The following is a 25,377-nucleotide window of genomic DNA, read 5'->3' on the forward strand; positions in this document are numbered from 1 at the left end:
GAAGCAGTTAAACTTGATGACCGCTTTTCTAGACATTATTAATTGTTATTAAAATGATGTGTGCAAAGGTGTCTGCTGATTCAAACTGAATGACTCAGGGCAGGCGGCGAGGTTGCCCCCTTTTGCTTACTGCGCCACGGGGTTTCCCCCTTCTACTTGTTTAATTGCTCAAAGTAGCATGCAATGAAGGAAACCACTGGCAGTACATTTTTTAAGAACCTAGCTCAATAAACAAAGGTGATTTAAATAATAAAATGTTAATTCACATGTCAAAGATCTCTTTGTACACAACATTTCTTGTGTAGATCTTTACATCATTTTTAAGCTTACAGAGGATGATCAATTATTTTTAATTTTATGTCTGTTCTTTCGCGAACTCTTGAACAGACAACATAAAGTTGACCATGTCCAAATGCAGGCTCAGGTAAAAAAATGCCAACACGCTTAAGCATTTGGCCCTGAGACTTATTGATGGTCATAGCAAAGGCAAGTTTTACAGGAAATTGCCTATGTCTCAATTGAAACAGCAACCCTGTGCTGTGGCAACTTCACCCCATTGGCTAGTACAGTTACGCAAGCAACCAATAAGCTATCGGTGACAAACAGACACTTAAGCCGCATATAATAAAGATATTTATTTATTTCATTTTATTTGTTTTTTCTTGTTGCCGGGTTTTGCCGGTTGCATATTTCCGAATTCTATTATATATAGAAGTTAAATTTATTTATTAAATGTTAAAGGCACATGCTCTTGTATTTCAATTTTTCCGGCTTAGCTTTCTCATAATATTCGTAACGCGCTGCACTGCATGGAGAATAAAACAAATTACAGTTACGCAAGCAACCAATAAACTATCGGCGACAAACACTTAAGCCACTATATTTAAGATATTTACATCTATTTTTTCGCACGAGTCCTGAATAAATATTCCCACATATATTTAAGGCTTATTGAGGGCTGGCGGTAGATATCTTACCACCTCATGTAGTCTCTGGATGATTCTATATTCCCTAAGTTCTGAATTTGTGCCGCTATAAATTTTGGGTTCCAGTGCTAAATTCTAAAAATTTTGTCATCCCTTAATTTTGTTGCTCAGTGCTTCTCTATATTCCGAAAATTTTCTCTTTCCTAAATTCTGCTGCCTGGTACAGCCATATGAGCTGTGGCGCTGGTTCTGGGTTAATGTGAATAACAAATCAGTTATTCTTAATTCAAATAGCACTAAATGTAATCTTTTGGTCTATGAGTATCATTAACAAAATTTGTTTTTAGCTCATGGACAGAAGTTTATGTTAAATTTTACCTCATCAGCATTTCTTAGCATATTTAACTTAAATCTGTAATCATCGCCAAGTGTAATGTAAGTATAAAAGGTTACTGTACTTTTTGCTATTCAATTACTAATACAAAAAAGTTATTTAGGTGTCAGTACATGAGTCAGTTCTTAAGTTATGTTGGTAAGCATGTGGCGATGAAAGCAAAATATAATGATGATTTGCGAGGTTGGTGTCAGGGATATAAAATATTAGTAGAGTTAAAATCAACGATGTTTCTATGTAGAATGTTTTAGTTTGAGATATAATGCCAAGCAGATCTGGAGCTACGAAGCAAAATTATTGATCACACAAATTTATGCTAAAATTATTATTTCTTGAATAACGAGGTATTTTATTTAGCCGAAGTGAAATTAAGATTCGGAACTTTTTACATGTTTTAGTATGGGGAAAAGTCAAACGTACACTCGTAAAGCATAAAAAAAAAAAAAAAAAAAAAAAAAAATTGTAGGTGGTTTAGAGGTCCAGATTTTAGATCATTACGGATATTGAATGTCCAGATCTCAGACTTTGACTCTAATACAAATTATATTGAGCTCTAAATAAAGTTATTAAATCAAGTATGTAATAGAAACATAAGTGACTATAACAAAAATAATCCATTAATAAATTTAGTGCATGTATAAATCTTTCCAAGACTTGATAACTTTTTGTAAAGCAGTAATTAAAACATATATTCCTGACCCAATGTTTTCAGAGGATTCTGAAAAGAAAGGAAGTGTGTTAAAAGCTTCTTTCACAATCACACTTTTTTAGTCTTTCCTTAATTCTGCTTCATCATCTCATGGGAAGTTTTATCTGTTGCATTTTTAGCATGTTTGAGATAGTTATAGGGAAATGCTAATTTAATGCTAAAAATACAGGGAGTAATTTTTTCAATTTACCAAGCAATTTGAGATGAAGAGATTCAAGTTATTGAGATTTACATTATATTTTTTCCTTGGAGGGGAATCAGAAAACATCAGTAGGAATCAGAATCACATAGGAAAGCAGATTCCCTGATGAATATGTGGTGCTGTAAGCAAGCTTTTGATGTCAGCATGTGCAATTTTCTCATTGTAGCGGGCAACAGAGTGAGTGAACATGCATTGTTTTACTAACACTGAGTCAGCTGATATTCACTTCATTTATGGTCTATCTAATAGAAATGGGCACACTGCTGTATGACTGCATTGAGAAATCTTTCCAATGTGGTAAATATGTTCTCTTATATGAATCAGAACCTGTGTGAATTTGGATCCTTTAGAATTCTATTGCATGAAACTGGTGGGTGCAACCCACACAAATAAACAATTTGGAAGGGCTTCTGTTCAAAGCTGTTGACTGAAATCCCTGGACCAGTGTATGTGTACTTTCCACTGCAAGAACTGCATGGCACCATCTGCACAGCAATGGCTTACATCCTTTACATCTTTAGAGAGTCCAAGCACTGCAGGCAGAAGATTATCCACAACATATTGCATTTGAACAGTGGTTTATACAAAAAAGTGTGTTCAAAAGGCACTTCCCATGTTCTGTATTGTTCATTAATGAAGCGTCTTTTACATGTGAGGAAGTGTTCAATACCCACAACACACACGTGTAGGCTGTAGGGAATCAGACCAGGTGCCACACAATAGTGCTTTGCTGTTAATGTGTGGGCAGCAATCATGGCTGACTGTTTGGTGGGCCCATACATCTTATGTCAATTGAAACTTCACAAATATCTCACTTTCCTGGAAGAGGTTCTTCCAAAATTGCTGACCGATGCTTCTGCACAAATTACATGCTGAATTTGGTTTCAACACAATGGGGCTCCATCTCTTTATGGAATTTTCATATGTGACCTCTAGATAGGACATTCAGAGGTAAATGGATTGGGTGTGGTGATCCCATTGTATAGCCCCCAACATCACCTGATTTATCACCTCTTGATTTTTATTTTTGGTGTGCCATGAAGGCCATTGTCTACAAAATGCCAGCAGATTCTGAAATGGACCTTGTAAGACTCATCATCGCTGCTGCTTCGATTCACAAAACATTCATTATTTTTTAACATGTTTGCCAGGTGTCAGTCATGCATAAATGCCAATAGGCAGAATTTCAAACACATCTTGTAATGCTTCAAACTATTGTATTATTTTTTTGTCTAATAAAGTGCTTTTAATACTGCTTTCTGTATTGTGTCCTTGCTTTGTCTTTATGTTTCTTTATCATTTGAAGGCAGCATTTGGGACCTCTCTTTCATATGTGTTTCTGATTCCTATTGATGTTTTCTACCTCCGAATCTGTACGTGGAGTTCTGAAACACCCTGTATGTTTTACCAGTATCATTTTTTAATATTTAAAAGTTAAAAAATTATAATTCAAATTAAATAAGAAAAGGAGCTACAATATTATAATTTATAAAAAAAGTATTTTAATAATGTATTTATGTACCTTATTTATTGGATTAAATACTGTACATTTCGATGTATAAACTGAAAATGTTTGCTAATTATTTCAAGCACACGAGTTCAAGACAATTTGCAAATATGAAATTAACAGTTCTTCGAAATGTCTTTGTTAGCGTGAACGTCGTCATCATGTCATTTCATAATTAAAATTATTATCTGCCTCTTAGATAATATGTATCCATAGCATCCTCTTTATATCTAGCCATAGCCTCGATTAACCTATTAGCCGCTGGTGTTGTGTACACGAAACAGTCAAAATACTTGCATATAAAAATATAACCATGCAAGATATTTTATGCTATCATATGTTTTTGTGTAGGGAATATTATAAAGCTTATTTCTTAAAAAATATTCATCTCCAACAATAATTTTTCTTATAAAAATTAGTTTCTTACTTGAAGCAAAATTTTTTACCAGATATTTTTGCCGAAAAAATTTAACGAGAGAATCACCATCTTTGGGGTGATCTATTTTTATCCAAGGTCACCACTTATCAGAGCATTTCACCAATCAACTGTTTGTATTTGTGTGGGGATGAAAGGAAAAAATAGGTTTTCACTGGTGCAATGTCATCGGGAAAAGGGAATTTCCCTTTTTTACTCATGACTTTAGATCCTGTGGTTCATATTCATCCCATCCTTTAAAAATTTCTAGAACAATGTACCTCACATTAGAAGAAGCCCTTTAAAAACTTTTTGATGAAGAAACAGATGATGATAATAATCAGATGAAACTGATATGTTGTAGTTTCACCAGGAATTCCAGAAGCTAGTGATGAAGAAGGGGATGATATTGTTTTGTATAATGATATTTTACTAAATGATACTGCTGGGAATGTTGAAGTTCACGTAAGAAGTAAGTTTCAGCCTTCTAGAAACAGTGCTAGTCACACAAAAAGGTTTAAAATACAGAAAACTGAAAACTTGAAATGGATAAAAAAAAAAAGGAACAATCAGTTGTGATTCTGTCTTCTCTCTAATTTAAAAAATAAAGGTTTTAGTGATACAGAAACAATTTAAGAAAACTGCATACAAATATGCTCACTAGAAACAGTGAAATTTGTCAATAAGAAAGATAGGCTATTGTGACTTCCATAATGAAGAGGAAAACAAAATAATTTTTGTACAATGGAATGACAATTCAGTTGTATCTTTTGGTTCAACATTTGGAAAAATTCAGCCCATAAAGAGTGTTTACTGTTATTCAAGTGCCCAAAGGAATTGCAATGTATCTCAGCCTCATCTTACTGAACAATACAATGCCAAAATGGAAAGAGTTGATTTATATGACAATTTAGTAACCATTAACAGAACAAGAGTTCATGGCAAAAAATGGTGATGGCCAATATTTACTAATTACATTGATGTATCCTTGACAAATACATGGAAAATATCATGACTTTCTACTGCTGGAAATAAAAAGTTTCTTTTAGATTTCAGATGCAAGATTTCATTATTCCTTTTGCAAACTCCTATTGAGAGTGTAGAATTAGCCAGAGATAGATCAGCAACAGGAAGACCTAGTAAATTCAGCATTCAAAAGCCACTGCATGGAGATGGTAGACATTTTATCGTAAAAGCTGAGGATAATAGACAACTTCATTGTAAAGAATGCCATAGCCAGACTGTTTATAGATGCAAAGTATGTAATTTAGTTTTTGCATCGTGTTTGTGGTGAAGTTATTCATGCTTGAATCTTTCAGTGAAACATTTACTAAGCATCTGTATTCTTATTCTGCTGATGTTGCATGAACACAACAATCAATTTTTCCACGTGTAAGAGCATATTTTTATTTTCAGTGCAAATTTTTGTTATAAATACTTGATTTAATACTTATTATCGTTTGTATAAGAAAAAAATCATTCCTTGTAGTTCTGGCAGTTAATGGGTTAACAAAAATGATAACTTTAGAACTATAAGAAAATGTAGTCCCCCCTTTTTGTTTCAGTCAAGCATTTTGATTTTTGATTTTATAGTGGAAATGAACAATTGCATTTATTTTGCTGTGCTCTCACCATTATTTTTCATATTAACGTGAATTCGCACTCATCTTTAGGTCATATGATAAACCTAGTTAAGCAAGATGACCTGGTATTTCTACGTTATGTGATGCATTTAATTGCATTAATAGAAAGATTTTAAATTTGGTTTGTATACATGTTTTCAGTTTTGGGTGAAGTTTCACAAAAATGTTTACTTCCTGTGTTATATTTGGAAATATATGGTAACTTTCATTTGATATTTTCATATTTATCTCCATAGCTGCCAAATCTGCCAGTTTTTCATCACGTCCTCCGATAGATCACGAAATCTCCCGTCTTTAATTTTTAGCATTTACTAAAGAAAATGTTTCCCAGCAATAAATGAAATTTACTGAATTAAATAAACTTAAATTAGGCAAACTCAGTTCTCTCATTTCTAATGATTTTCAGAATAATTTTTCATATCAAATTTTATTTCATCTGAATTGCATTTTATTGATCTTATGAAATTTCATTTGACTTATCTTAATCTACTGTAGACATTTGTAGTTTTTTATGTGAAAAATTAAGCTATTGTAAAGAACGCTCCTGAACTCTACTAGAAAGACCTATGATGCTCGTGACTAGAGAGAACGTTGTTAGCAAACTCCTCACACTACGAGTACTATAATTCATTTTAACACCTTATTTAAAGAACTGTGAATGGCAATGACTTAACTGAGAATTACGCATGCGTATAGAGATGAGAGTTCTGTTGAGACACCTGTAAGAGAAGTTTTTGGGAAGCTCCGCCAGCGAGCTGAGGTGTGGAGACTAAATTTGTCCAGTGATGACGAGTGCTATCTTCGTTAACGTCTCTGATCGTGTCACCAACTCGGATATGTACTCAAATTTTTCTAAATGTATTAATTAAATGTTGTATCTGTGTTATGTTGTGTAATTAAAGTGATGCATCACCAATACCAGTGTTGATTCCGTTCCCACTGAAGCATCCACGACGTCACAAATAAAAATTGGAGGTTCCACCGAGATTTGTGTGACAAGAGACCAGGTATGTGTTCTCCACAATATTCATTTCCAGGCCTGAAGTGTATAATGTAGTTATTTATTACTTATTCGGGAAATCAATTCCCAAAGCAGAAGTAGCACATCAGTGCATAAGAGTTTTAAACACTCAATGTGTTTGGTTTATAGTATATCTAACAAGATATTTTCCTTTTGTGGTATATTCGGGAAAACATTTTCCCATTAACACGTAGCACATCAGTGCATTTTATAGCACGTCAGTGCATAAGAGTTTTTAAAACAATCAAAGTGTTGCATTTATATATCTAACGAGATATTTTTCTTTTGTATGGGGAAAAATCCATTCCCGTAAATAAACAGCACATCAGTGTATTTATGTTTAACATTTCGTTATAAATTGGTGTGATAGAATCTGAACTGTTTATTTTGTGTATATGTGAAAGCACATCAGTGCAATATTGCAATTTTCATTTCTAAGTCATTAAAAGAAAATTTATGTTAAATTCTTGTGAAAGAAATAAGTTGTGGAATATAAAAAACTTGTTACTTTGGGTTTCTCATGAAAGCACACCAGTGCTGTATTTTAATATGATGTGTTTTTTCGGATAAGTAGAATGTTAAATTTTTATCATTTCATTGTATAAAAATTAAAACTTTGAGCAGTAAAGAAATGTTCTAATAGTATTCTGATTTAAACCTGCGCCTATCGAATTTACATAGTATTTGCGTTGGCCATGTGGTTGCTAACGGAAGTATCTGTCATGAAAACGGTAGTTAATTAAAGGTGTTTATATTTATTGGCGCCACTCTGGTTTTTTTCTGTCTGGCTGTACTAAATGAAAAGAATTTGTTATTTTTTTTATACGAAGTATTCAGTAAGGTTCTTTATTCGTTTTATGTTTGAATGGAAATAAATCCACAGTGATTAATGCTTTTATTAACCTTTTATTTTTATTTGCCTAATTTTGTAAGAAAGAAGAAAAGTTAGTGTTTTTTTTATATCTCTGATATATTTTTATGTGTATTATTTGTGAATAACTATTTGAGTTCTTATTTGTTTTGAGCAATTACTTTTGTGAAAATGGCATTTTTGGGAAAAGCTAAAAAAAGGGATCTATTCCTTGTCGCTTCAGAACTTGGGGAAATAGCTTTAGAAGATATGAAAGTGATAGATTTAAAACAATTAATAACGAATAGTAAAAATTATGAGGAAGAATTTGTTAAAAATTTGTTAGAAAGTATTATGACTGATAGGATAGAAAAGGAAAACTTAGAGAAGCAAACAAGAGCGAAAGAATTGCAGTTAGAACAGGAAGCTAGGGAGAGGGAATTTCAGATACTACAGCAAAATAAAGAAATTGAAAAGCAACAGTTAGAACTAGAATGCCTTAAAGCAAAACAGAACACTGAATCTGCTAAACCTGGAGGTGAAACGGTATTTAATCAGAATTTTCAGAAACTAATGCCCAAGTTTAATTTAAAAACTGATGATATCAGTTTATTCTTAGAACTTTTTGAGAGGCAAGCTAAAGTTCTAAAATTGCCCACGGATCAATGGGTGTCATATCTCATTGGTGTCCTTCCGGTTGAGGTAAATAATATAATTGCTAGGGAACCTGAAGAACAGGCTAGAGATTACCAACATATTAAAGAATTACTACTTAAAAGATTTAAATTAAGTGCGGAGAAGTTTCGGCACTTCTTGTTAAGACTCAGAAAAATCCAGATTCTACGTGGTACGATTTTTATCACGAAATTAAGACATTTTTAGATGGGTGGCTTAAGGGATTAAAAATCGAAACATTTGAGCAACTTAAGGATTTAATGTTGGTAGATCAGATTAAAAGGCGCACGCCTAATGAGTTTAAGGAACATTTATAGATGAATGGGCTACGATCACTTCACCAAAACTGTTGGTGGGTAAAATAGAGGAATTTGAAGATGCGAAAAAGACGATGGTTGGGAAAACGAAATTGGGTGAAATGAAAACGAAAATATCAGGTAGACAAATGGGTGTTTTTCAGTCCACTGGTAACGTTTTCAAAAATAGAAAAAACCCTCAAGGTACACAATTTAAAAAAGATGATGATGCACGCAATGTTGGGAAAAAGTCAAACTCAAATTTTGATAGGAGAAAAAGACTCCAGTGCTATGAATGTGGATCTTTTGACCATTTACGTCCTCAGTGCCATAATTTTAAAACCCAAAAGGCAGATTTGTATCGGATAAGCGGGAGATCAGAGAAAATCTGTTAGATCCCTATATGTTAAATGGAAGAGTAAATGGTTTTGAAGTACCTATTCTAAGAGATACAGGAGAAACGGTAAATATTATTTGTCAGAAATATGTAGACAGAGATAGAATGAAGGGGGAACATGTGTGGGTTTGACATTTGTTTGATGATCATATGACCTATTGCTGAAGTAGATATTGAATGCGATTTGGGTACAGTAACCACCAAAGCAGCTGTTATAGGAGACCACTTAGACCAAGGACGATATATATTAGGTAACCAGACAGCGGCTTTTCTCAGAGGAACTGAGAAAAATTATTCGTCGTATGTCGATAATGTTAATGCGGTCGTTACTCGATCTCAAGCACGACAATTAAAGGAAGCGGAAAATTTATGTGAGACGAATCAAAATTCTGAGCAGAATGAGTTAGAATTGGAAGAGGAGGACGATGCTCATGAGAGGTCAGAAAATGGAGAGATATTGCCTCCTGTCAACCTTTGTGTCCCCACAAGTCCTGCAATTCAAATTGACTGAAGTACTTTCATTGATGAACAACAAAAAAGTAAAGAACTTGCCCATTTATTAGAACTAGTAAAAATTGGAAGTAAAACAAGTTATGGGATTAAAAATGGGGTTTTAGTGAAAAGGAAAGTAAATAAGTTAGGAGGAGAAGAACATTTAATTGTTGTTCCAAAAAACCTCAGAGAGCAAATTAAAGCAATTTGTCATGAAGGAACTTCAGGTCACTTAGGAGTTCTGAAAGCAAAAGACCGGTTACTAAGACATTTTTTCTGGCCAAATTGTTATAAAGACATTGAGGAATTCGTTAAAACATGCGACTCCTGTCAACGTGTAGGAAAAACAAGTGACAAGAAGAAAGCACCGTTGGTAATAGTACCTGTGATATCTGAAGTCTTTAGTAAGGTTATTGTAGATGCTTGCGGGCCTATGCCTACATCTACTGAAGGTAATAAATATCTTATTACAGTTATGTGTTTAGCATCTAAATATCCTGACGCCTTCCCGGTACCGGATATAACGTCGAAATCTGTTGTAAGTGCACTCTTGCAGGTATTTAGTCGGATGGGTTTTCCAAGGGAGGTTCAAACTGATCAAGGAAAATCTTTCGCTTAACCGTTGAATTTTTGAAGAAGTTTGGTATAAAAATTTCCAGAAGTTCTGTTTACCACCCCGAGAGCAATCCTGTGGAATGGGTCCATAGGTCAATAAAAAGAGTCTTAAAGGTATTATGCATTGAAGCTGCCCCAAATTGGGAAGTACAAGTACCTGCCGCTCTCTTTGCTCTGTGGACAGTAACGCATGATAGTACAGGATTTAGGCCAGCTGAATTAGTGTACGGGACCAACCTCAGGACACCTGTCGCATTATTGTATGAGAAATGGTTAGATCCTCAGGAAAAAGAAGATACCGTAATAGAATATGTTTTCGAATTAATCACTAGGTTAAAGAAAAGTAGAGAATTAGCTACAGAGAAAATGGAAGAGGTGAGAGATAAAAGGAAGAAATGGTATGACAAAAATGCCGTGAAAAGGGAATTCCAGCAAGGAGATTCTGTATTAGTATTAGCAGTGAACCAACCCCATAAACTCGCTCCTCAATGGAAAGAGCCGGGGAAAATAGAGAAAAGATTATCAGAAACAAACTATGGGGTTAGTTTTGAAGGGAATCGGGAAGGGAATAAAGCGTATCACATCAATATGTTAAAACCTTATCATAAGAGACCTGAACTTTTGAATATGGTGCTCCTTGACAACGAGGAGATAGTTGAACCCTCGGAATTAGAGGAGGATTTTCCTTATATGTTAACCGACCCCAATGTGTTTGATTTTAATGAAATAATAGCAAAAGATAATCTTAAAGAAAGACTTAGTGATGAACAAATCCTGCAATTGGGAAAGTTGTTGGTAAAGTTTTCTGCTATATTTTCGAATATTCCAGGGACAAATCGACAGAACGAAGTTCTTAAAGTCGAGATTGAAAAAATGTTAAAATACAAGATTATTGAACCAGGGCCCTCTGAGTATACTTCACCCATGATCCTTGTTGAAGCACCAGGTAGGGATCCTAGGCCGTGTATTGATTACAGAAAGTTAAACGAAATAACGCATACTGAGTTCTACCCAATCCCCAATATATAGCAACGTGTTGAAACTGTTGCAGCAGCCAAATTTATCACCTTGATAGACTTAACTAAAGGTTATTGGTAAATTCCGCTGACCCCTAGGGCTCAGAAAATTGCTGCATTTGCTACAAATTTTGGCGTATATAGGCCTTTGCGAATGCCATTTGGGCTTAAAAATGCTCCTTATTATTTTAGTAAAATGATGAGCGGAATATTGTGCGGATGTGAGAAATATACTACCCCTTATTTAGATGATATTGCTATTTTTTCTGAAACGTGGGAGGAACATTTACATGAAATTTTAGAAAGAATAAGAAAAGCCAATTTAACTATTAAACCGTCTAAGTGCAAGTTTGCACAAGAAGAAGTGCAATATCTCGGTCACATAGTAGGTCGAGGAAAACGTTCTCCAGCAGAACTAAAAATCGCAGCGGTTCAAAATTTTCCTGTTCCCACAACTAAAACTGAGATTAGAGCTGTCTTAGGGTTAGCTGGATACTACAGACAATATATACCTATGTTTTCTGCTATAGCCGCACCTTTGACAGATTTGTTAAAAGGGAATAACAAAAAGGGTAAAATTGTTTGGAATGATGAATGTAATGAATCATTCAAATCGTTAAAAGAAAAGCTATCTAGTAGGCCTGTGCTACATGCACCCGATTTTTCTAAACCATTTATACTACAGACAGATGCATCAGATCAAGGATATGGTGGTGTTTTAGCCCAAAAGGATGATAAAGGAAAAGAACATCCCATATTGTATCTCAGTAAAAAATTTACTAATAGTGAGTGGAAGTATGCAGGTAGAAATGGTCGATTATTACGCTGGGCCTTAGCCTTGCAATCTTATAATTTTATGATACATCATAAAAAGGGAAGTGACAACTTAAATGCAAACTGCTTAAGTAGAAACTCTGTACATGCCAGTTAAATAGACTAGTTATCATTTCTTTTAAGTTGTCTTGTTATTTAATTATGTATATTGTATTTTTTTAAAATTCATACTATATAGTAAATTGTTAGCTTCATATATTCATAAAGACAAAATTTCTGTGTTGGTTTTTCATATAGTGTATATGTATTTTTTTTATGATGGCCTGGTTATGAGAGTGGAGAGCCTTTGTAACAGTGTGGTTTAAAATTAACTGGTAAAATGTTGAACAATCTGTATTGAAACCATAAACTGTGAAGGTTTACTTCTCCTGTGTCCGGAGAAACAAAAACTGGAGGCGGAAAGTGTTTGTTTGTAGCGAATGCCTGCCTGAACTTGTATTTTATCCCGTAGGAACTTAAAAAAAATTTTGTTTCCTCTGTGTCTGAGGAAAACAAAATCTGGAGGCGGAAGGAGTAAGTCTGTAAAGAAAGCTCCTGAACTCTACTAGAAAGACCTGTGATGCTCTTGACTAGAGAGAACGTCGTTAGCAAACTCCTCACACTACGAGTACTATAATTCATTTTAACACCTTATTTAAAGAACTGTGAATGGCAATGACTTAACTGAGAATTACGCATGCGTATAGAGATGAGAGTTCTGTTGAGACGCCTGTGAGAGAAGTTTTTGGGAAGCTCCGCCAGCGAGCTGAGGTGTGGAGACTAAATTTGTCCAGTGATGACGAGTGCTATCTTCGTTAACGTCTCTGATCGTGTCACCAACTCGGATATGTACTCAAATTTTTCTAAATGTATTAATTAAATGTTGTATCTGTGTTATGTTGTGTAATTAAAGTGATGCATCACCAATACCAGTGTTGATTCCGTTCCCACTGAAGCATCCACGACGTCACATTATATATTTAATCAGTTTATGTTAAATTTTGTTCCCTTTAAGATATGGTACATTGCTAAGTAAATCTGCACAGATGCTATGTACATTAACTATTAATGTTATTTTCATAGCAATTAAAAGTACTTTGATAAATAAAAGCTTTCTCTCCGTACTCAGGATTTTAGAGTGTAACAGTGTATGCAAATAAAAAAAAAAAAATGAATTCTGCAGAGAACATATAGTTTAGAATATCTAATCAAATGGGAACATATTTTATATCAGAATTGAATTACAAATAGTTCAGCAACCTGAATCATGCATTATAAGGTGAATTAATTTCAGTTTGGAATTCCATTAAAATGGTGTCACTGCACAGCGTGAAAGTCTCCTGATTTTCTAGCAAAATTCTGCTGGTTTTTATGATTTTAAGATTTGCAGCTATGGTATCTCTTAGAGTTGTTTAGAAGTGTTGGAATTTTAAGTGGTTTTTATAATTTAATGTAATATTCTTGAGTAAAAAGTTTGGCTTTGTCCAGCTCTGGATTTGAAATATTTCTAAAATCTTGGATATAACTGCTAAATATGGTCTGAAATTTTGATTAATTAAACACATTACACTTTCAGTATTTGAATTAATTCTTTCTATTTATCATACAATATAATTATATTAAAAATTAATGTATTTTATTTCAGGTTAAATATGTTATTAAGTATGAACTTTTACCTTCATATGTACCAAACAATTTGGCAGCACAGATATTATTTGTTGGAGAATATATTTCCATACTTAGGGCAGCTGATGATCCTGATTCATGTAAGCAATCGTAATAAAATTTGTCCTTTTATGTGAGATATGTGTGTATTTATGCATGGTAACCAAAAACGTTCTTACCGTTTCTGACATGACATTGGAAGAGTGAACCCCAACATAAAAATAGTCACCAAACCTTGCGATGAGGTGGTTAGGATGGGAGTCGAGACATTCACCAAGAGTATAAAAGCGCGTTGCATCGGTACTTCATAACTCACACAGCAACTGATTAAAATGAATGTGTTAAAAGCGCTCGTTTGGAGTTGTTTGCTATATGATTTTAAAGTGGGCCTGTCAGCAGCAGAATCAAGTCCCCAAATTTACCAGGCCTTTAGGGATGACACTGTTAATGAATGAACCATTAGGCAATGGTTCCAGAAGTTCACTTCAGGGGGTATGCCTCTTAGTGATGTGGTCGGCCACAAGCACTGGACGATGAGGCCCTGAGAGCAGCCATAGAAAGTGGCAGTAGCCAAACATGTGGTGAGTTTGCTGCACACTTCCAGGTATCTGATGAAATAATCAGACTCCATTTGCACCTCATAGGAAAGGCATACAAGCTGAGCAAGTGGGTACTCCACTCACTGTCCGATGCAAACAAGCAACAGTGTGTCGTTACCTGTTTGTTGCTTACTCGGCACTGCAATGCATCCGTATTTGATGTATTTGATCAAATACTCACTGGCAATGAAAAGTGGGTCTAGTATGACACACTCAGGCATTCTAGACATCGATTATCACCACAGGATCCTATGCCTCACACTCCAAGACTTCTTCACCCACGCAAGATTATGCTCTGTACTAGTTGCCAAGTGGCGCACTAATGAGCTCCTGCCAGTGGGCCAAACAATCACGGCAGGCATGTACTCGCAGCAGTTGGAACATGTTCATCAGGCATGAAAATATATAGATAATAAAGACAATAAAATTTAGATAATAAATGCATTGGTCAACCGTAAGGGTGTACTCCTCCTCCATGACAATGCAAGGCTGCATGTGGCTCGAGAGGCCAGAGACACCATCGACTGGTCTGGGAGACACTACCCCATCCACCATACACCCCAGACCTCGCACTGACAGACTACCTCCTTTTCCATTTCCTGGACAACCATCTTCACGTGAAATCCTTCAACAACTGCCAGACCTCGAAAAGACTTTCACAGACTTCTTTGCATCCAAGACTTCCGAGTTTTACCGCCAGGGCATAGCACAGCTAGCCACTCATTGACAAAAGGCGCTGGATGGCAATGGTGATTACTTTAAGAATTAGCAGTGATTGTTATTTGTTTTATGACTTTTTCTTTCTGATTGTCCAAGGCAGCAAGAACTTTTTGGTTACCTTGTATATGTAAAAGTATGTTATCTAAATTGCTAGAAATGTTTGCTGCAAAAAGAACATCATACAGATAATTTAGTTTTCTGCACCATGTAACTTTTGAATTACTTAGTATATATAAAAGTATATTTAAATTTATTCATAGTAAATTTGCAAACTGCAGTTTAAAAATTGTTAATTGAAAAAAGGAAAAAAATGTAGCAAAATCTGCATTGCACTGTAATACAGGTTATTTCAAACATTTAGGTGCATCAAACATTTCTTTTTCGTGACTCAGTAGTGTGAAAGAGGAAGTATATGTATTGGCAGGGGTGGCCATAAAGCAGCTCGTTAACCGCATGCAGCTCTCAGGCAAGTACTGTGGCTCTTACCCAAATAAAATATATGTATGAAATGTAGAATATTAAAACTACTCAATGAAAAAAAAATACTTAATTTAATTTCTTTCTATTTGAAATCTGTTTCACTACTTTTAAAACTATGTGAATGTGGACTTTGGAAAATCTAGTTGCAGCTCTTGACCTTTCCTGAATTCCAACATATGGCTCTTACTGACATGAAATTTGGCTACTCCTTATTATAGCAAAAGAAATTTGAGAGTTTTTTCACTATGGGAAGAGCAATATGAGAAATCTGATGTGAACACTACATGACTTCCTTGTATGGCATATTAAATTATACATAATTTTTCTGCACTTCATTAAACTTATTTCTTCAAATTAGTTTAATTAACCAGTCTCTCAATGCAAGTTAAAAATGACATCAAGGATTCTAAATTTTGAAATCAAATATCCCAGTAAATTTTTGTTGTATGGGAGTCAAATTTCTAATAATTTTTATTTTTTTCTTAAGTAAAAAAACTTCCCCCAGTATAAGCATAGGAGCCAGGAGATCACATTAAAAGTTGCATTTCATTATTTGAATATGTTGATTTTTTTTTATTTGGCATTGTCAAAACATCAATATTTTTGTCAGTTATAAGACTTGCATAATTAGAAGTATATGACTACAGTTAATGACTGAAAATAAGGCTGGATAAGGAATTTTAAGCCAGGATAGTGGGACAGTGGGTGTGTGTGAAATGATTTTTAAATGCTTAGATGAAAACAGTGGAACTTTTAAGAGCTTAGATACTGCATAGATGACCGAGAATACCATAGTGGATTGAAGGTGGCAGAGTGGAAAGCTTGATGATGCAATTTAGCACAACATATCTTGAAAATTCACAATCTTTATTTTTTTACGCATATCAGATCATTCCTTTTTCAGAATTCCCTAATTATATTTTAATACAGTAAGTTGCATTTTGAAGTACGACATTTTAAGCAAGTAAGCGGCAGCAGCATACGTAAAAAGTATCTTGCCCGCAGGAGAGCTTATGCAGAAAAGGGGAAGAGTTCTAATACTTTCAGAGGAAGAAGGTTGGGAGTGGTAAAGTTCAGAGTTTTGGTTTACAATTAATTTGATTGGACAAGAGGCATCTGCATTAAAACGTTATATAAGATAGAAAAATCTGGAACCTTTGAGAAGAGATGAATTTAGGGGCAGATCACCAAATTTAGAATGTTAATTTTGAGGTCGCCAATTAGTTTTTTGAAACAGCTATCATGTTTTATTATATCTTACATATCCCCTCTTCAAAATAGTGGTTGGATGAGCAAAATGGAAGAACAAGCATTAGAGCAGCAAAATGTGAAAGATATAATTTTGAAAATACAAAACATATTAACTTTTAAACAAAAACTGTCATCATAAAATATTATGTGATATTTTGACTCAATTTGACATTTCATTGAAAGTCATAAAGTTTTGAATTGAAATATTAATTTTAGTAATGTGTTCTTTTAAAACAATATCATATTTTAGAGTGAGGAAAGAATGTTCAATGAAATATTGTAAAGTTCTTGATAGTTCCACACAGTAAAAGTTCATATTTTTTCACTTTTATTTGAAGTAAATGTCTAAATAAAAGTCTTTCCAATTTTTGTTGATGAAAATAATTTTATTATATTACAAGTTGAGATGCCAACTTTTATGTTATTTCTTAGAATTTCCATAATTATGTTTTCTAAGGAAGGCATTTTAAAATGTAAAAATTTTGTAACGCATCATTTATAAACACAACAAATTTCAAACTTTTCACTATTATTAAGACATTTAAAATATACTTATTCTTTACAAAACTTGAAGACTGCACAACTTTCTTTAAACACTAGCATTTCCATCATATTGTTTTATCAGTTGAGCAAACTAGTGTTTATCCAGTGGCCAAAAGATTTGCCAAATTAGCAGTTACTGTAGGAAAGGCCTCCATTCAGTTGATAAAGGCAACTGGCCTTTTTTGAACTGCTGTCATTCCATTATAAAAGTTAAAGACACACTCTATTTTATGAAAAAATTAAAAAAAAAACACTTAGATTTAAAAAATGCTTGATTTCATATGGTGAGAGCCTTCAGCGTTTATCCTGAAAACATTAAAGAAATAGCTACAATTCAAAAATTTTAAACAATAATTTCATTCTCAAAATACACTAAAAATTAAAAAAATATTAATTCAAAGAAATTTAAACAATAGTACAAAAATCTTATTCATTTAGGAACCTTCCCTAAGTAAATCCTTTAAATTCCTTACCTAATTTTTATCTTCAGTATTTTTTTCTTTTCCAATTCAGAAATACAAAACTACATTTTAAATAAATCATAAAATTTTTGAATTATTAACTTTCATTTTAAAATGATTTATGCAAAATATTACCATCAATAAATCATAATACTTTAATAAGTTATGCAAAGTTTTTTCTTCCTTTTTTTGTAACATAATTTACTCATTTTGGAACTTAATACCACTTCACTATCACTTTGATGCCTTTTGATAATACTGCATTCTTTGAACATGAAGAATTTGCCGAATAAAACACTAAACACGCAAAAGAGCACAAAATGCTACTTAGTATTTCACATTTCGCTGTTGAGGTTGCTGACTTTCAAAGCACTTTGGATTTTTAATTTTCTTTTTATACAATGATTGGAAATGAATAAACATTGTGAATATTCGAAGTGAGCGAAAACCGGTATAGTAACCATATTTCACTACATTGGCGGCACTGATCTTGATTCGAAATACTTTTCGATTTTTTAACTTGCAGATACTCGATGATTCAAAGCACTTTTAGAATATGCTGTTAAACCACACACCGGAAACGAATTTGGTGGTTCACTGAAAGTTTGAGGCAGCAGAGTTTGAAGACCATTGGGATTTCCCCGCACAGGTTCAAATCCTGTCGACTCAGTTTTTGTAAATACGAGGCGTATTCGGAAACTAAGTACAGTTTTGAAAAACAATAAAACAGTTTTTTCGAATCCAATTTTATTTTTACATGAAATTACCTGTCTGAAACTATTTTTCAACATAGTTTCTGCCAATGATCAAACACTTGTCATAGCGGGTGACCAGTTTTTTGTATACCATCGTCAAAGAAACTTCCCGCCAGTTTTGATAACCACGACTCCACAGCATTTTTCATGTCATCGTCAGATCCAAAGCACTTGCCACCAAGCTCGCTCTTCATGTGCATTAACAAGTGATAATCGGATGGTGCCAAGTCCGGGCTGTACGGCGGGCGATCGAACTGCTCCCAATGAAACTGTCGAATTAACGATTGAGTGACACCAGCAGTATGGGGCTGAGCATTGTCATGGAGCAACACAATTCCTTTACCGAGCATTCCTCTTCGTTTGTTTTGAATGGCATGCCTTAGTTTTGTTAAAGTCTCACAATATCATGCAGCATTAATGGTTTCACCTCTTGGAAGAAATTCAGTAAGCAAAACGCCTTTCCTATCCCAGAAGACAGTGCACATGATTTTTTGTGATGACATTGTCACTTTGAACTTTTGTTTTTTCGGATAATGAGTGTGTCTCCACTCCATCGATTGTTATTTCGATTCTGGTGTGAAATGACACACCCAAGTTTCATCACCTGTCACAATTTGGCTTAAACGTTTTCTCCCTCATCACTGTACCGCGTGAGAAATGTCAGGGCACTACCAAGTCGCTTTGTTTTGTGAACATCAGTGAGCATTTTTGGAACCCATCGGGAACACAGTTTGTGATAATTCAAGCGGTCAGACACAATTTCGAACAAAACAGTACGTGAAATTTGTGGAAAAATCCTCTGAAAGAGTTGTCATTGTGAAGCGTCTGTTCTCATAAATTGCTTCATCAACTTTCCTTACCAAACCATCGGTGACAACAGAAGGCCGACCACTCTGCACCTCGGCGTGGACATTCGTTCAACCTGCATTAAACATTCTTACCCACTTTCTCACCGTTCCATCACTTATCGCGTATTCACCGTAAACTTCTGTCACTTGACGATAAATTTCGGCTGGTTTAACATTCCTCGCATTCAAAAATTTAATCACGGCACGAATCTCTCAGTCAGCGGGAGAACTAATTGTCTTAAACATTTGAATGTGCACAGCAAACTGAAAACACAACATAGAGCAACCAAAATAGCAACAATTGAAAGTCAGTGAACAAGAAAGACTAGTGCGTATGTGTGGGAGACCTACCACAGCGCTGCGACGGCGCTAGAATGAAACGATACTTAGTTTCCGAATACGCTACATATGTAATGATTTTAAAAATGCATAGATGAAAGCACTGGAGCTTTTAACAGCTTAGATACTGTGTAGATGACCGAAAGTACCGTAGTGGGTTGAAGGTGCAGAGTGGAAAGTATGAGGACGCAATTTAGCACTATGTATCTTGAAAAATCACTTTTTTTTTTTTTACGCATATCAAATCATCCTTTTTCAAACAAGATGTTTCCTAATTATATTTGAATACAGTAAGTTGCATTTTAAAGTACGACATCGTTTTAAGCAAGTAAGTGGCAGCAGCATACATAAAGATCATCTTGCCGGCCGGAGAGCCTTATGCGAAAATGGGGAAGAGCTATAGTACTTTCAGATAAAGGAGGTAGGGAATGGGAAAGTTTCTGTTCAGAGTTTTGGTTTACAATTAATTTGATTGAACAAGAGGCATCTGCATTTAAAATGTTACATAAGATAGAAAAATCTGGAACCTTTGAGAGAAGAGATGAATTTATTGGCAGATCACCAAATTTAGAATGTTAATTTTGAGGTCCACACAGTAAAATGTTCAAATTTACTTGCTTAATTTGTCTTTACAATTTTTGTTGATGAAAACATTTCTATTATAATACAGATTGAGATGCCAACTTTCGTGTTATTGTTAGAATTTTCATAATTATGTTTTTTAGCGAAGGTATTTTTAAAATATAAAAATTTTGTAACACATCATTCATAAACACAACAAATTTCAAACTTTTCACTATTATTAAGACATTTAAAATTTACTTATTCTTTACAAAACTTGGAAGACTGCACAACTTTCTCTAAACACTAGCATTTCCATCATATTGTTTTATCAGTTGAGCAAACTAATGTTTATTCTTCACCAGTGGCCAAAAGATTTGCCAAATTAGCAGTTACTGTAGAAAAGGCCTTCATTACTTTGATAGAGGCAACTGGCCTTTTTTGAACCGCTGTCATTCCATTATAAAAATTAAGACACACACTATTTTTTTATAAGGTGAGAGCCTTCAACGTTTATCTTGAAAATATTAAAGAAATTCCTAGAATTTAAAATTTTTAAACAATAATTTCATTCCTAAAATATAGTAAAAATTAAAAAAATATAAATTCATAGAAACTTAAGGAATAGTACAAAAATCTTATTCATATTAAGAACTTCCCTTAAGTAAAACCTCCAAATTCCTTACCTAATTTTTACCAAATTCAAGAATTTCTTTTTCCCAATTCAGAAATAGAAAACTACATTTTAAATAAATCATAATATTTTTGAATTATTAACTTTGATTTTAAAATGATTTAAGCAAAACATTGCCATCAATAAATCGTAAAACAATGCTATTACAGTACAAAATCTGTAATCCGGACTTGTCAGGACTTCGGCGATTCCGAATTAGGGTTTTTCCGGATTAGATCATCAATTTAAATCTGGTAAGATGGCATGCAGAAATTATAAAATTAAAAATATGAAACGTAATTTATGAAATAAAGAGCAATTATGATCTAAAAGGTATCAAAATTAAAAAAAAAAAAAAAAAAAAAGCTTAATATTTATTTGTTTACTTTATTAAACATTTCTTTTAGTGTAAGTTGTTAAAGTTGCTTCGTTTTTTGTGCTAATACTTTCTCTTTAATTCTATAAACAGACATAATTTCTTGTTCAGTTACAAAATTCCACTGTTCAAGTCCTGTAATTGTGCCGAGAATACCGACTAACTTGTCAATTGAAATTTTTTCGTTTTCACTAACCTCTCTTTCACTTTCTTCATGCCTTTATCCATTTTTTGCAAAAATTCCACTTTTTGTTTGATGGAGATCAAAAGATGCTTTCGCTTTGTAGATCTTTTGACAACTCCACAACCGGAAATTCTTTTTGACATAATCGAAAGTTCAAGCTTACGTTTATAAAATTGCTCTAACAGTCTGCAAAAAATAATAAACCAGAACCAATTCGAAGATTAAGGAACAACGCTATCTGCAACATTAATTGAAATAGATAATTAGATAATTTTAGCCTAGCTTATAAAGTCCTTTATACATTAAACGCGCATGCGTAAACATATTATGCACATGCGTAAAGGTATTATGTGCATGCGTAAACGCACATGCGCAGAAAGTTTGTAGCTTTGAAGTCCGGATTAAAGACTCTGTACTGTACTTATAAATGCAAAATTACTTATAATACAAAGTCAATTAAAAACGCAAATTACTCCATTTGGAACTTCATTCCATTTCAATATCGCATGAATAACTTTTGATGATACTGCATTCTTTGAATAAGAGCACTGAAAAATGCAAAATGGGCACAAAACACTGTTTCACTCATGAGGTTGCTGACCTTCAAAGTACTTCAGATGTTTAATTTTCTTCTTAGATGAGAATCGGAAATGCTTACATTACAAATATTCAAAGCGAGAAAGAACCGGTAACCATATTTCACTACGTTGGTGACACTGACCATGATTCGAATTACGTTTCAATTTTGAAATTACAGATAGTCTATGATTTCAAAGTACTTTTTGAACATGCCATTAAATCACACACCGGAAACAAATTTGTTGATTCACTGGAAGTTTCAGGCAGCAGAGTTCGAAGACCATTGGGGAAACTTGCACCAGGTTAATCCTGTGTTGACTTTTTATAAAGGTAAATTTCCCTTCTCTATTCTAAAAATAGTAACCCCTCTCTGCACTGCATCATTTCGAGACTATTGTATGATTTTTACATAACTATGATGATGTAAATGGAACTAAAACTCAACCAGTCAATAGTAATTTTACAGCAATATTAACTGTCCAATCAAAATGCTTTGAAAAACCAAAACTAACTCAGTCTAACTTAAGATTTCATCCTGAACATTACGCACTTGCTTTTCATGCTTTAGTCTATCTACACTGCTGTTTGTCTGCTGCTGCTTTCTTGCTACACAGTTATCAAAAATGTAAGCTTTTTGGAACGGCACATTTAATGTGTCGACTTGTATGTAGCCGCAAAATGTTGCTGAAAGTAAAAATGAAGATTTAATCTGCATTCGCCCCTGCTCCTGAATTTAGTACATATATATATATATATATACTTTTGGTACTGCAGGAGGGTAAAAAAAAGAGGTGCACAACAGGATTTTATTGCAGTCCCATGTATAAAATTTCACCTTCCCTACGGCTAATCATTTTTGAGTTATGCAATATACATATATATATATTTGCATACAAGAGTACATTATTCTGTCGGTATGTACAGATGCCATACACTAAAACAAGTCATTCAGATGTCATTCAGGAATAGTCATAATTGATATTTTAATTGAAATATGACACCTAAAATGTTTCGGGATTGCAATCCTTCCCTTGCTTCATATAAGGAAGTAAAAATGAAAAAACTTTGCAAGCAAGAAAGTAATGTAGAGAATAAATCTCAAAAATCCCATTAAATAAAATCAATGAATTAAAGGAGAAATAATCTAGAAATGATATCTAGGCTTTTTTTTTTTAATTCAATTTAAAAAAGTGTATTCATCAGCTTTACAACTTCATCAGCAGATGTCTTTATTACTTAACAGTTGTTATAAAATTTAAATAAGTATACAGTTTGAATGGTTTGAAATAATTTTTAAGTTTTTAAATCGAAGAATAGTACAAAATGTAGTCATTACTTACTGTTGAAGATGATTTGTGTAAAATCATATTTGCTGTATTCTGACAACAGTTCGCTATTTTTAAATTAATAAAGATAACTTTTATCATACTATATAATTAACTTAAAAATTATGTAACTTTAATGTTTTTTTAACTGTGTTCAGTTTAAAACTAAACAGTTTATTTGCAATAGCTTTATTTATCTATAATTTAAATGATGTGTGTAATAGAAGTGAAGGACTATATTCTGTAAAATAATCAGACTATTTAAGAGATCATTACTTGCAAAATTGTTCTTCAGGCCTTTTATTTTTATTTTATTTATTTTTTTTTAAATACATGAAATACTTTCCTATCTAAAGGATCACATAAAAATTCGAGTCTGCCAAAATCAGGGGGGGGGGAAAATAGACTTTTTTATAGAGTCTTAAATTGATTAAATGTTAATTTAATCAATTTGAAAGTTTTATATTTAAAATTATATAGACTGTGGTTTTTCTCCTTTCTGATAATTGGCATTTATTATATTTTACTTCTAAATAGATACCTTATATTTGAAAAAAGAACAAGCCTTTGCTAAGAAGATTGAAAAACTGCTAGAAAAACCATTGTTTTCTTTGTTAAGCTTTGAAGCAGCTATTCATGATATCAGAAGATGTGCTGCTGAGGTTAGATGCTTAGTTAAATATTAATAGTGAATTTAATGTGATCTGTTGATTATTGTTATATTAAAATATTTTTGGTTGTAATATTTGTGCTTTTTAAACTATTCAAAGTTGAATGTATTTTTAGAATTATGTATAATAAATACGTTAATATTAAATGTATACATTTAATATTAATGTATTTATTATACATATATAATATATATATATTAATTTTTCATATATATGTTAATACCTTAATGAATTTCATTTCTCTATGCTTTTTGTGTTAAGCACCTATGGCAAGTTATAGTGAAAAGAGCTAATGTTGTTCACCACTTAAAAATAATGAAAGATTTTTACTTTCTTGGCCGAGGGGAATTATTTCTTGCTTTTATTTGTGAAGCAAACCAACTTTTGTCAATGCCAGTGACTACTACTGCTGAAAGTGGTAAGACTTATTATTATTATTATTATTTATTACTAGATATTTAGTAAAACAATTTTGAAATAATAATTTTTATTTGAAGAGGCAAGCAAAATTTTCCAGAGTGTGGCTCGAATAATATTTCCTGATGATGATTCCATAACTGACAAATTTCGGATTACTCTTCAAGCTAAAAGCAAAAGTAAGTTATTTGCTACACTAGAAGTTGAGAATTTGAATGAAAGTATTTGTAATGAACTAAAATTTAGAATATAATTTAGTGTCATTGCATATACTGAAAATATGTAATAAGGATTACTTATTAATATCTGAAATCAAGCATTATCATTTTCACTTTGCCAGGTCATGTGCAAGGACTCTACTGGAAAGTGATGATTAATTAGTATCTTTAGACATAAAATGTAATTCTGTATTGGTAAATATGAAGCATGGATATACTGGAGTAAATATTAATGACCATAGAAAATATTCAAATACATACGTAATTCTTCTACTTCAAGGAAAGCCAGTGGTTTTGCTGTCCATGGTGAATTATGCTGTATCTTATGAAAACAATTCACAAAGAATAATTTGGTAGATAAATATACTAGTAACTTTCTTCAACAGGTGCTTGGAATCCATAAAATTGAGATTAGATTCATTGGTACATGGTAGACACTGACTGCTACTGCTCTCCAATCACCTTCTGCAATCATTTACTTGCGTGCACAAGTATCTGAACTTCTACTATAATATAAATGCACGTTCTTTATCTCTCCTTTTTAGCACTCTGCTGATGCAGATGGAAGGAAAATTCTTGACGTTCTCCTTTATAGAGCTGAGAAGAGAATAAAACAGTAAAACATTTTGTATGTTAAACTGTAGTTCAATAGATTCATATATTTTGTATGTTTGTTGTTTCAGAGAATTTTTTGTTAAAATATCAGTGGACATTTCTGCTGCAGATATTTAACACTGATAT

General features: G+C 33.2%; 1 protein-coding gene across 10 annotated transcripts in view; it reads left to right on the plus strand.

Annotated features, from left to right (window-relative positions):
* LOC118184465 (gamma-tubulin complex component 4-like) overlaps nucleotides 1–25,377 on the plus strand; it is a 139,995-nt gene that overhangs the window by 79,460 nt on the left and 35,158 nt on the right. For all 10 annotated transcript variants that reach the window (XM_085815829.1, XM_085815831.1, XM_085815826.1 and 7 more), the window contains 4 exons: nucleotides 13,617–13,737; nucleotides 23,868–23,992; nucleotides 24,263–24,419; nucleotides 24,499–24,597. In XM_085815829.1, the coding sequence (XP_085671955.1) occupies nucleotides 13,617–13,737; nucleotides 23,868–23,992; nucleotides 24,263–24,419; nucleotides 24,499–24,597 (502 nt within the window). The remainder of the gene's footprint in view (nucleotides 1–13,616; nucleotides 13,738–23,867; nucleotides 23,993–24,262; nucleotides 24,420–24,498; nucleotides 24,598–25,377) is intronic.

This window comes from Stegodyphus dumicola, chromosome 4, assembly GCF_044657685.1.
Source record: "Stegodyphus dumicola isolate Sdum_Otavi_A_Nest chromosome 4, ASM4465768v1".
Taxonomy (NCBI): domain Eukaryota; kingdom Metazoa; phylum Arthropoda; class Arachnida; order Araneae; family Eresidae; genus Stegodyphus; species Stegodyphus dumicola.